This window comes from Chrysemys picta, chromosome 9 (assembly GCF_011386835.1).
Source record: "Chrysemys picta bellii isolate R12L10 chromosome 9, ASM1138683v2, whole genome shotgun sequence".
Classification (NCBI taxonomy): domain Eukaryota; kingdom Metazoa; phylum Chordata; order Testudines; family Emydidae; genus Chrysemys; species Chrysemys picta.
The window spans coordinates 87,592,385-87,604,936 of record NC_088799.1 but is presented as its reverse complement, the minus strand read 5'-3'; the positions used below and the strand labels follow the sequence as shown (position 1 = coordinate 87,604,936).

Here is a 12,552-nt window from a genome sequence, read left to right as displayed (position 1 = left end):
CAGGGAATCTTACACTTAATCTGAAATCATTACAAACGTCATTCCCTCTTGTGGAAAAACCTCTGGGAGGGGGTTCTGGAGAGGAGGTATCTTCCCCATGTGAAATTCCTCACTGACAACCCCCCAGGGGGCAGGGTTTGCTCTCACAAATAGGCTCTGGAGCCCACCCACGAACCCAGAGAACCTGCCAGAGGCCTTGTGCCCTCACAGCAGCTTTGATCTCCAGTGTCCTTCCTTGTCTGGCTCCCAAGCTCTATAGCTCCTGTAGAACCACGCTTCCTACTGGGGAGGACCAGAGGAAGAGTGATGTGCTCCCCCAGTGGCCCTGCCTGTACAGACTGACTCCCCACAGACCACTCTGTCCCTGGCCCCTCATGGATCCCCAAGTCCATGGTGTGGCCGAGGCGAGGCCCAGAGGATGTGTGGATGGGTAGGAGAGAGCTGTGGCAGCGGCTTTTCCTGGCCCACAGTAGAGGGGAGATCTGTACGTGGATCTGGGGATAGGCATCCCAGACAGCAGCAGCAAACAACGAGCATAGTATTCCTGTCTGTGGACAGCTGTTACCTAAAATAATGAAGAGAAGTGAAAAAATGCAAGGTGGGATTTTCAAGAGTGCTCAGGGCTGGCTGGCCTAACGTCGCTCCATCACTGTAGGCGAAAATGGAGTGCTTTGGAGAAACCTATCTTCAGCGTTCACAGAACAGAAAACAAATCCCAGAGTGCCACACACCTCCATCAGACCTGATTTCACAGCTATCATGCTCACAACATGTGACAGCTCTTTATACTCCCAGGGGACAGCTTTAAAGCACTGTACAAAAATACCTTTGAGTCCTGAAGCTCCTGGAATTCCAGGTGGACCGGGGAGTCCCATGTCACCCTTTATGCCTGGCAAACCAGGAACTCCAGGGAGACCTGGAAGGCCAGTATCACCTTGATTGGAGGCTGGGCCAGAGAGCCCTCGAGGACCTGGAGGGCCTGGGGGGCCTAGGAACAAAATGGGTGAGAAAAATCCGTTTCTGTAACAGACAGAATGCTGCCATTATCCTCAGCTGGCCACCCTATGGCATACTCATTCATTCATTCTTTGGCTGCATGGGAGCAAGGTTTCCAGGGTGAGGGATGTCCTATGGACATAAAAAATATCATTTCCCCTTCATAACGGTCAGCTCAGCAGGCCAGGAGGAGGATTTGCTACAAACTATTGTGTTCTAGGTCCAATCTCTATTTCTTTTGGTTCCCCAACTGCCAGCGAAGGGAGTTCGCATCCCTTCACACTGCGAGCGCTGGTGAGTCACACTGCTCTGAGATTTATCCGAGCATGTACAATGATGCTCTTTGGGGCAGGGACCGTCTGTTTGTTCTGTGGTTGTACAGCACCGAGCACAGTGAGGGCCTAGTCCATGAGTGGGGCTCCCGGGCACTACCGTAGTACAAATAAAAAAGTAACAACGGGAATGATGATGAAATCTCAATAAAATAATTAAATCATACTAGTGATTAATGAGAAATCATTATTTTGCACTTATATTGCCACCTTTCACCCAAGGAGCTCAAAGCATTTACAAAGTTGGATAAGCACAGTATTATTATCCCCATTTTACATCGGGGGAAACTGAGGCATAGTGCAATAAAACCCATTTACTCCAGGTCAGTGGCAGAGCAAAGACCAGAGAACCCAGACCTCTTGATTCCCAATCCCTGCTCTAAACACCAGATTAGATTGACTGACTGCTCATAAAATCCAATTTCCCCTTCTCCGCTGTTCACAGGAAATGAATGGCAGTCAACCTTGCTATTTCCTCTGTTAGAGCATATAACACAAATAAGCTACACTAAGGAGGCTCTCATCTCCATACCTGGATTCCCATCCACTCCAGGACGGCCAGGATCACCACGCCTCCCAGGTATATTTGAAGGAAGAGAGATGCCAGGAGGCCCTGGTAAACCGGGCAGACCCAAAGTACCTGGAGGACCTAGAATTACAGATGAATATTGGAAAAAAAACAGGAAATGCCTGCATCCCTATTGTGATCATCAGGGATGATCCACGTGGACAGTGTAACATCAATATGGGTAGAATTAAGGGGTACGGGATATTATCCCAAACAACGCCCCATCCCCATCCAGGGAAGGAACAAACCCCCTTTCTCATTAAGTGAGAGCACCACGAGAGAACTATAAAACTAGGACAAACTATTGACTCAGTCATTTGTCGTACATTAGACCATGCCATACCTTTACTTTGTGTTTACAAATCTACAAACCAATGACCCCTTCACATCTTTATGACTGTGAATTTCCATTATTAAACTACACTGACCCTACATATACTCCCAGCTGCCCCAAGTCTAAGTACATTCTATTAGTCAATACAATTCATCTGCTTCCGCAGTCGTTACTATTTACCCATGTCTCCTGATGATCCTTTCTGCCCAGGGAGTCCTGGGGCTCCTAGGCCAATGCCTGGGGAACCTTCTTCACCCTTAGGACCTGGAAGCCCTGCAGGGCCGTTCAGTCCAGCTTCACTCAGACCTAATCAAACATGTTTAAAGAGGACAGAGGAGCCTTTTAAAACTGCTTGCTGTAAGTTCGTTTGCATGTTCAGTCAATATACAGTGTTAGCCACCCACCCCATAGCTGCTGGAGTTCAGAGAAATCACTGGGGCTGAATCTGGTCCCAACTCCAGTCCCTTATATGCTGCTCTGGTGGTGCACAGTGGATGTGAACATGACGCAAGGAGCTGGGGAAGAATTCTCCCAACCTAAGAGCAGCATAGCCCTATGCTACTCCTTTCATGAGCCCTGGTGTAAGGATGTGCCCATGGTGCTTGGTGCAACAAGGATTCTGGGTTCCAGCGAAGCCCATAGTCAGCTTGGGAAAGTCAATTTTGCCTCCCACCCTCTGGATTGTGGCTTCTGTGCCGCTCCTCTCAGGAGACACAATACAGAGTTGAACCCGCTGTTCAAAAGACTTTGGTTTCCAAGATGGAGGGGTCAATCAGCATTCGCTGCTCAAGAAGATTTGGAGTGAAGCATGAGGTGCTGCAGGACAGAGGCAGGGCTCTGGGAGATGCTTCCCATGGTGTGCTTCGCAAGAGGCAATACCATATAGTCTTTCCATTCTCACAGATATGAAAATCAGAAAACAAATGCAAATCGTTTGAGTGCTTCAGAAAATATGATAATTGGTTTTATTTCCCAAAAATAAATCAGAGAAACATGGAGAGCACTAGAGAGATTTTTATGAACTAGAATTTTTATGTTCAGTCTTAATACTGTTTGCGTCCAGTAATGCCTGTGTTTCTTTCATTTATCCAGTTACAATTTAAAGTTTACAAATCTGACGTTTCTGTTACCATTTTAAAAACGTTCAGACTTTGAGGATGATTCTGACTAGATATACCTCTCTCTCCAAATGTCTTTCCCCATCTCTTTGGATTTGTCAAAACATTGTTGAGAAAAAAAGAAATATTAAAATTACCATCAAAATATGAAAATCCAGCAGAACATTCCTAATTGCAGCCTAAGGGCCTGGTGCTCTTACTCATGTGAGGAAGCCCACAGACCTCAGTGATACTACTCTCATGAACGAGGGCTACAAGCACAGGCTCAGTGTAATTGAGATCTATGCGGCAACTTGTCATCTTTAAGCCAAAACCCAACCAAACATCCAATTGTTGTCTGGGTAAAATCAGAGTAACGGAAATGAGAGATAGAGCAGGCCTTTCATCAAATTAACTTCCTAGCGGTTACAGGCTGGTTCAGGTGTTGAGGCAGAACCTACAACCCCAATGGCACCTGCAGAAAACATCCTGGTCTCGTTTTCATGTGTGAAACCCCAATGAATTCAGTTCTAATGCTTCATTATTGAAGCAGAATTTGGTCCCACACATTTAGTAAGAATACTGACACTAGATGCACAATGTGGATTCCTTGTTACTTCTATGAAATCCAGAACATGACTAAAATGGAGCCATTTTGTGACGAACTATGTCGTCACTCAAACCTCACCCTCTAAATATACCACAGCAGCAATTTTTTACCTGGTGTTCCAGGTGACCCTTTTGTGCCTGGCAAGCCGTTCAGACCATTTAAACCAGGAAATCCAGGGAATCCTGAGGAGACATTATAGAAGCTTGAATGGACAATCAATAGGTTGTAGCCTATAAGAAGCACCTAATCTGAAGGAAATGTATAAGACAAGGAGGCTCTGTGCATGCGTTTACTGCTTCTGGAGACCAGTGCAAGTAAGATTTTCCTCTAGACACCTCAAATGAATGCCAGAAGAGGAGCTTTTCCCATAGGAGCTTGCTTTTATAGTTTTACCTGCAACAAACCCTACTATGACCCAAACCTCAAAAATCAGATAAGAGCCTCTCCCTTTTCAGATATCATTCTGATGGTTTTGAGCAGCTGGAGCCAACATTGACACCACCAAGAAATGAGCTGCAGTTACTAATGCACACCAGCCCAAGCACAGTAGACTTCGACTGTGCTGTCTGCTATATCCTGCCCAGCCAATACACTAGTTTATTGATCTGACTTTTTCCCCAGCTGGAAAGTTAAAGAAAGAGGCACCTTTTGGCCCTGCTATCCCAGAGAGTCCGATGAATCCTACAGGTCCAGGCTGCCCTGGCGAACCTGGGAGACCTGCATTTCCTCGCAACCCGGCAATTCCAGGGGGGCCTGAAAACAAGCGACAAAATGACAAGGGATGGACTTTCACACATGCACACACACTGTTGAGCGCAAGCACTGGACAACTCTGTTTTACAATTTGCAGTCTTTCACCCTCTCATGGCAATGTAAAGTAGAAGTGCTGCATGAGCAAACTGATATCTAGCCAAAGCAAATCCAAAAAGCACACTCTCTAGTATCACATATCATCAGAACAACTAGCTGTATAAGATTTATCAAACAATTGATCTGATTAATTTCACTATTTTTTCTCATATAAATTATTCAACAAATGTATTTTTCATCATCTGCCCAGATTATAGACTTGGGTAAATAATTCACAGATATATACACTGATTATATATATATATTGTCAGTCGTGACAATGGCTGGAGAACCAGCCATGGAGAGCCTGCTGTAAATTACCGTCTGTAACTCAGATCAGGGATCATTTGAACCCCAGCAGCAGCCCAGGATCCAGGAGGTGCAGAGATGGCTAAAACTCAGCTTTCCTCCTCCCCTTTCCCTTTGGCTATATCTTCTGTGCTATGCTACCCAGGCGTTACAATGCAGGATCTGCCTCTAGGTTTATCACTATAGAATGTGGTCCCGCCTTTCAGACCAAGAATAGAAGAAAATACAGAGTGTCAGATGACATTGTGTCTGTTACAAAAGGTCTTTTTTTATTTCTCTATTAAGATGAGGCCGCCCTATCACAAGCAACATAAGAACAAAAACTAAAACAACACAGCAGTATATCTTTGGCCATCCTACAAACCTCACTGGTTAGATGCTATGCTCACTGCCATACCTGGTGGTCCTTCTCGGCCCAGGTCACCTGGGATACCTTTAGGCCCATCCATGCCAGTGCTTCCTGGGTATCCTGGTTCACCCTTTGGTCCATCTTTTCCCCTCTCACCTTAAATGATAAGTGTGAAAATCATGTTAGATCATATCACAGACCACAGACCATACCATCATGTATCTGTTATCTAAGGGTTGGGCATGAACTAACAATTCTGCTGTGCAATGCTATGGCCATTACAGTGTACTATAGGATATTGCTGTTATAATCTCCTGATATCCCTTGTGAGGTCAAGGGATGAGCAGCAATATCCTATGGAGCAGGCTACTGGCCTTTTACAAAACGTTTGCAACCAATCACAGGTCACTGCTGAGTACTAGGAATAAAAAAAAAAGGAAGAGAGAGACAGGAAGGCCCTTTCTACTATCAAGAAGTCACAGTAATTTCTGTATCACTATGGCTCAGTGGGTGACTCTCTCCCCACTGGGTCAGAAAGTTCTCATTTTAACTGTTTGTGCTCAGAATTTCTGAAAATCAGGTTCTATAAATTCTAACTTCATAACAAGACTTTGCGATCACTGGTGTCCAATGCTAGGTAGGTGCTGCATTTCAGATGAGACATTTAATCAACATCAATTTCTGCCCATTCCTAGAAACTGTGCAGGGGGAAGTTAATGATCCCATGGCTTTTTTTAAGAAAAAAAGTGTCCCAGCATCATTCCCCCTTTCAGTTAAACCAGTTCATAGTCTTAGGTTACACATCACCAAATCTTAGTGGCATAACAGTTACTCTGTTTGCATTGCAGACATTATCTCAGTGCTCTGTATTGCACTTTGGTTGAGATCCTTTTAGAAGAGGTGCTATGATATATTTAAAATAACGTGCCCAAACTCATAGGGTAAATCAGCAAGGTGACTTTCTGTCCACTTCTCTAACCATAAGGCTACACGGCTTCTTCTCTCTAATCTGGCAGAAAAGCTATACTCGAGAAAGGCCTGAAGAAAATGAGAAGTATATGCATTTCCTGATGCTGCTGCACCAAAGGCCTCTGAACAGGGGCCTGGACACTGCTATCAGGGTGCCAGAGACTGGGTGCTCTGGAACCTACAGAATATGAGAAGCTAGGTGGGACCTGAGGGTTGGGGTTGAGATTAGGATTTTGGCTGGTTTTGGAGCGTTTAGTATTTTTCAGGCTCAGGCATGGGCCAGCTTCTAGTCCCCACATCTCTCATCTGCACGAGAAGACTCAATAAATGTATTCAGATAGTAAAATCACAGGCCTGTGCAGCAATGCTCAAGAATAAGCCCTGCAGCTTTCATTCCAGAAATTCATAACCATCAAGGGTTACCTTACCTGGGAATCCACGGTCCCCTCGTTCTCCTTTATCTCCTAACCCACCAGAAATTCCAAGTGATTCCCCTGGGTCACCTGGTAGAAGTCAAGAAAGGGACATTTTGATCTCTGGACTTGATTGTGCTAATAGACCATTCTGTAATTAACCCATTCACTCCTAAATTGTAGCTTTTACGTGTTGCTTACTAACCTTTCTCCTGAAAATACACTTTTGCTACAGTTCAAATCCACAGACTCAACAAAGGCAAAACAAATTACCTGCCTGGGGTAAAATAAATCCTTTTAACAATATTTGCATCAGCTTTAGATGCAGAGCTATGCAATGGTCCAATAAGCCACATATTAGATCACTGGTAACACCTAACTTTTCTCCTAGCTTCTAACTTCATAGCTTCTATTTATTTATACAATTGATACAGGATTATTTTCTAGATCTCTGGATGTATCTGGTATTGTGCTATGGAGAGAAGGATCAAAGGCGTGTTTGTTATTTAAGCATCAAATTCCCACTGAATTTCCCATTGAATTCCAATGGGAGTTGGGAGCCTAATTCCTTTGAAAACCCCAGCCTACATGCATATGTAGGTAGGTGGTTAAAACAAAGAGCACCATCTACTGGCACATAAGAGTATGTGGCATTGTTCATTGCTTTATGGTCCACTGCAAAAAGTTTCCTGACTGCATCTCTTAAAACAACCAGAGCAGGGGACATTTGAATAGCGCTTCCTCTGTCTGCATTGTGATTCTCAGTGAACTAATTGCATTTAAACAACAGAGGGAGGAATACACAGAGCAGATTTCAAGCGGATTTACCTCAGAAGATTTCTGGTAGCCAGTGACTCATCCAGCCACCCATCCCTGTATTTTAAGGGATGTCCCCTATTTGCTATGAGAGCTGCTCAGAATATTTACATCCAAGCAAATAAAAAACTGGCAACTTTTTTCCTCACAGTCTCTCACCCACTCTCTTCTGCTGGATCACACTCTGGAAAAGGCCTGGAAACTGGAAATCAATTTCTTACCCTTTGGACCACGGAAACCACCAGTCCCTGGATACCCTGGTGCTCCTGAGATACCCTCTGAACCCTGGAAAAAAAATAATATACGATTATCCTCATACCTACTGCCTGCAGCCTGGGTTGTGCTGATAGCAGTGAATTGCTCCCCAACAGATATAACAAAAATCTGTCTGGGAAAAAAGAAAATTATGTTTTTCATTTATCAGTGCCAGCTATTACCAGAGGAGAGCTGATTTTATTGCTGAGGTGGTGCGGTAAGCAAAAGTACTACAAGCCTCTGCTGTTCTGATACAGTACGCGGGATTTTTCTAAGTGCACTCAGAATGGAAGATGCATATTTACACTTTCTCCTGGAAATCCGGGTAATCCTATGATTCCAGCCAGTCCTTTCTGTCCTGGCAAGCCAGGCGGTCCAGGCAGACCTGGGAATCCTGCATCACCAGGTAGTCCTCTATCTGTGGCTGGCGACCCTCGTGAACCAGGAAGACCAGGTTGTCCAAGGTTTCCAGGGAATCCTTTATCACCTAAATTTATACGGAAAAGAAAAATGTGTTGCTACTTCATCATAAAGACATTCAGCCCAGTCAAGAAGCTTATTCTTCAATGCTCCCTGCAAGGAAGGGGAGGAGATTTAATTATTTCTGCAATAAAGAAGCACAGCTTTGAAGAGCTACTCTTGATTCAGATTCAGAGTTGCTGTGTGGAAAATCTTTGTAGAATCTGAAAGTAACAATACTGCAGGCTGCTAAATGGACAAAACATCCTCTGCCCAGAGTAAGCAGAATTACTGGATGGTTAGTGGCGGCAACTTTCATTTGGAACGTATTCTAATGCTGATAAATACCTCTAGGTCCAGGGAATCCTCTCAGTCCAGCTGACCCAGGATCGCCTTTGTCTCCCTTCAATACCAATGCCAATTCTGGAGGCCTAAGAACCAGGAGTCCAGGGGGCCCTTGATCACCCCGGTCACCTGAAGACGTAAGAGAATTAAGCTGTACGAGAGAAGGGTCTCTTAAAAGAAGAATGTTTAAACACAGAGGCCTGGATTTCAGAGCTGCGGACCACCTGCGACTCCCACTGAAGCCATTTGAGCTGTAGGTGCTCAGCATCTTTGAAAACCAGGCCACAGCTACTTTACACCTGAATAGAGAATACTCTGGCAATGAAAAAACGGAAGCAGTTCTCCTCCCTTGCTGCTCTTGAGCCTAGGGTGACCAGTGAAAAATCAGGACGTGGGGTGGACGGTAATAGGATCCTATATAAGACAAAAACCCTAATATCAGGATGGTCCCAATAACACTGGGGTATCTGGTCACCCTACTTGGGCCCCCTGCTGCAGCAACCCAGTAATTTAGTCACATTTCTTTTTCAGAGCTCACCTTTTAGACCAGTGGGTCCAGAATATCCAATATTTCCTTCCCTTCCAGCTGACCCAGGAATTCCTTTCAGCCCACTCACCCCAGGGATACCAGACAGGCCTGGCATGCCAGGAAAGCCAATCAACCCGGGAGGTCCCTTTTCACCTGTTTGGAAAGAAGTTGTAAAACAAAGCGAGAAATTGAGTCTTTACAGGTATTTTCCATACAAATAGAAGTGGAAGCTGGGAGCAAGGTGGGTACGGCGTATTGTGCAAACCCAGGCAGTGAAAAATCCTAAAGCACCAACGTAGGAGGGTTCTGCTAGATGTCTCCATTCCTGTAGTAAGCCTCTGTTCACCACCACTTACTCGCTAGCTTCCAGTTCACCATCAAGGGTCTATTCCTGTTCCCACTACAGCACACAATTCCAACTGATCCAATGGGAGCAGCATGTGATTTCAAATCACTACTGACTTTCCTCGTAAAATAACCTATAGCAATGTCGGCTCTAAATGGCTGTTTTGAGTTTTACTTCCCTGCCAGTTTGTGCTTCGTTTTCTCTTCCCTATGATGTTTCCCAAGCTCTTTGTTCTCTCACCATCTATAGTTTCCCCCAATCCCAATCCCACACTGACTTTTCTGATTCTATCTCTATCCCTATGGACTAAGGATCATCTCTTGGCCAGATTCGGGGCTCCCATGTGGAATTACAATGTCTGACTGCTCACCTAAGACACTGCTCCCTATTGAGGGCAAATCTCACTACATCCATCCCCAATGTAGTTCCGTCCTCCCCACCAAGGGGTCACCTGTCTCCCCAGAGAGAATGACAGAGTTAGTCTCTAAGGTGCCACAAGAACTCCTCGTTGTTTTTGCTGATACAGAGTAACAGGGCTACCACTCTGAAACCAGTCAAGAACTTGCCACTCTCCCATTAGGCTGTGATCAGATAAAAAAAGTACTGGGTGACTGGCACCTTAAATAATTTTTATCTTTCAAGACAAAAGGCGATACAACATACAACACTTTGGTATTCCTGAAATCCTTTCTCCATTATCTATTTCTGATATTTCTGTTGTGTCAATTTACCTCAGTATACTTAACGTGTTAAAAAAACGTAATAACTTCAGAAGGGTTAACTTCTTCAATGTGAATATTAAATGCTATTATAGACACCTTCTGCTGACAATGACACCAATTTAGATAGTGGTTTCTATGTGGTGAACCCTAGGAATTGAACCGATATATCCTTTGGCAGAGTCCAATGCAGCTTTTAATTACCAACCCAATCTGCATTCACATCAGCAATCTATCAGTGAAACGAATGGATCTGAACACAACTTTCAGTCTCTTCCAACAAGTAGGGTCTAAAATCATCATTCATGTTACTTTAGCTGTGCATCTGAATCCAGTCCTGCGAGACCATTTCCTAATTTATACAATTACCTTTTGCTCCAGAGAAACCTGGACGTCCATCTCTACCCAAAGGCCCAGGTGATCCTGGGAATCCTCTGTCCCCAAGTGGTCCTGGAAAACCATCTAGGCCTGGGAAGCCTTTCATACCAGCAGGGCCCGGTGGACCTGCATCGCCAGTTGGTCCTTTGCCTCCAGGAAGTCCTGGATCAATACAAGCAAACTCAATAGCTTTTGTCATACAAGCTTCTGGACAGTTTGGCGAACGGTTCAGCATGTTCTTTAAATGTAGCTTGTTTTTAATATGAAAGCGGGACCTCAAAATGATGGCACATGCAGCCTTCTAGCAGGCAGAACGTTTAGATAGTCAAAAACATTAGTCATCCAGCCATAAGAGACCTGCCTATGTCACTTCAAAACCAGCAACACGGAGACCCTTTGAATTATTCTCCTCCTCCACTTTATCAGGCATTAAGTGCAGAGCAGCAGCAGGTCTTGCCTTTTAACTTCAAGGCAGCAAACCAGAGCATGGGATAAGGAGCATTAATAATGTTAACTTCCAGTCCCTACCACATCATCTTGGTCAACCAAAAGGGTCAACTGAAGAGTGGCCTGTTCATTCTGCTGTTAAGGTGCTACTTCTTAAAAGTCAGATCGGTTAGTAATTAAGGGAATGGGCTGCTGAATGTGTGATGATAAAAGCATCTCCAGGGTTAATGTTGTTGAAACCATTTGTGCACAATTTAGTCTCTACATATGTCAGAATGTTTCTGGCTGCACCTTGGTAAACATTTTATTCAGAAAAAAAAAAACAAGGTAAAGGCTTGAACCATTGAAAAAGGGAATGCTCAGCTACAACATTAAAAAGAAAAAAATCATGTAGCTTCCGAGAAATGGCACATAAAGAAGAAATATCAGATGGACGAGCTTTTAGCATTTAAAGCTATAACCTGATTTTTTAAACATAAAATGCAATATCTGCATAATTAAAGAAGAAAAAGACAACACATGCTTGAAGTCTAAGAATATTAAAGACTTTTCCTCATGGGCTTTGTTCTTTGTTACCATCTGAGCATACTCGATACAATGGTTCTTTGCTCTCCGGTCTGGTTAAAATAAGGGGTGCAACCTATGGTCAATGCAATTCTTGTAGCATTAAAAACTAGGTAGTTAGTTCATGACCTTTTATGCTACAGCACATTTTCTCACCTTGACAGCCTATGTGAAGAATACATAACCAAACAGTGACACATCAGAAATGGAGAGTTGATGGTAAATGGAATAGAAAAATGGTGAAGGAAAAATAGAAATATGTGAACAGAAAGCACAAGGGCATTAAAGAAAGTAATGGCTCAGAAAGAATACTGCAGCAAAACCTTAGTCACTTAGAGTTTATCATCCACCAATTAGCGGGTTTAAAAAATTTATTAAAGGCAGGGGAGTCATGATGAAAACTACCAAGAATATAAAGCTATACAGAAGAAAAAGCCTCCTCCAATTTAAATACAATACTTTTTGGTGTCCACTTTATAATGCTAATCTCAGAGGCAACTCAGAGATTAGTATTTAAGAACATAAGAATGGGCATACTAGGTCTGACCAAGGGTCCATCTAGCCCACTATCCTGTCTTCTGACAGTGGCCAGTTGTCAGATGCTTCAGAGGGAATGAACAGAACAGGGTAAATATCAAGTGATCCATCCCGTCATCCAGTCCCAGCTTCAGGAAGTCAGAAGTTTGGGGCACCTGGGAAATGCGGTTGCATTCTTGACTATCTTGGCTAATAGCAATTGATGGACCTATCCTCCATGAACTGATCTAATTCTTTTTTAAAGCCAGTTATACTTTTGGCCTTCACAACATCCCCTGGCAACGAGTTCCAAAGGCTGACTGTGTGTTGTGTGAAGAAGTACTTCCTTTTG

The 12,552-nt window shown here is 43.9% G+C and overlaps 2 protein-coding genes across 8 annotated transcripts in view; one reads left to right on the top strand and one right to left on the bottom strand.

Moving 5' to 3' along the window:
* LOC135973540 (uncharacterized) overlaps positions 1–12,552 on the top strand; it is a 904,472-nt gene that overhangs the window by 432,660 nt on the left and 459,260 nt on the right. The gene's annotated exons all lie outside the window — the stretch shown is intronic.
* Positions 1–12,552, bottom strand: part of COL4A6 (collagen type IV alpha 6 chain) — a 192,536-nt gene that overhangs the window by 9,092 nt on the left and 170,892 nt on the right. For all 7 annotated transcript variants that reach the window (XM_008170050.4, XM_065557287.1, XM_008170049.4 and 4 more), the window contains 12 exons: positions 10,665–10,835; positions 9,240–9,383; positions 8,705–8,830; positions 8,203–8,384; positions 7,864–7,927; positions 6,842–6,916; positions 5,493–5,600; positions 4,583–4,690; positions 4,048–4,119; positions 2,411–2,536; positions 1,861–1,977; positions 827–988 (listed from right to left, as the gene is read on the bottom strand). In XM_008170050.4, the coding sequence (XP_008168272.2) occupies positions 827–988; positions 1,861–1,977; positions 2,411–2,536; positions 4,048–4,119; positions 4,583–4,690; positions 5,493–5,600; positions 6,842–6,916; positions 7,864–7,927; positions 8,203–8,384; positions 8,705–8,830; positions 9,240–9,383; positions 10,665–10,835 (1,455 nt within the window). The remainder of the gene's footprint in view (positions 1–826; positions 989–1,860; positions 1,978–2,410; positions 2,537–4,047; positions 4,120–4,582; positions 4,691–5,492; positions 5,601–6,841; positions 6,917–7,863; positions 7,928–8,202; positions 8,385–8,704; positions 8,831–9,239; positions 9,384–10,664; positions 10,836–12,552) is intronic.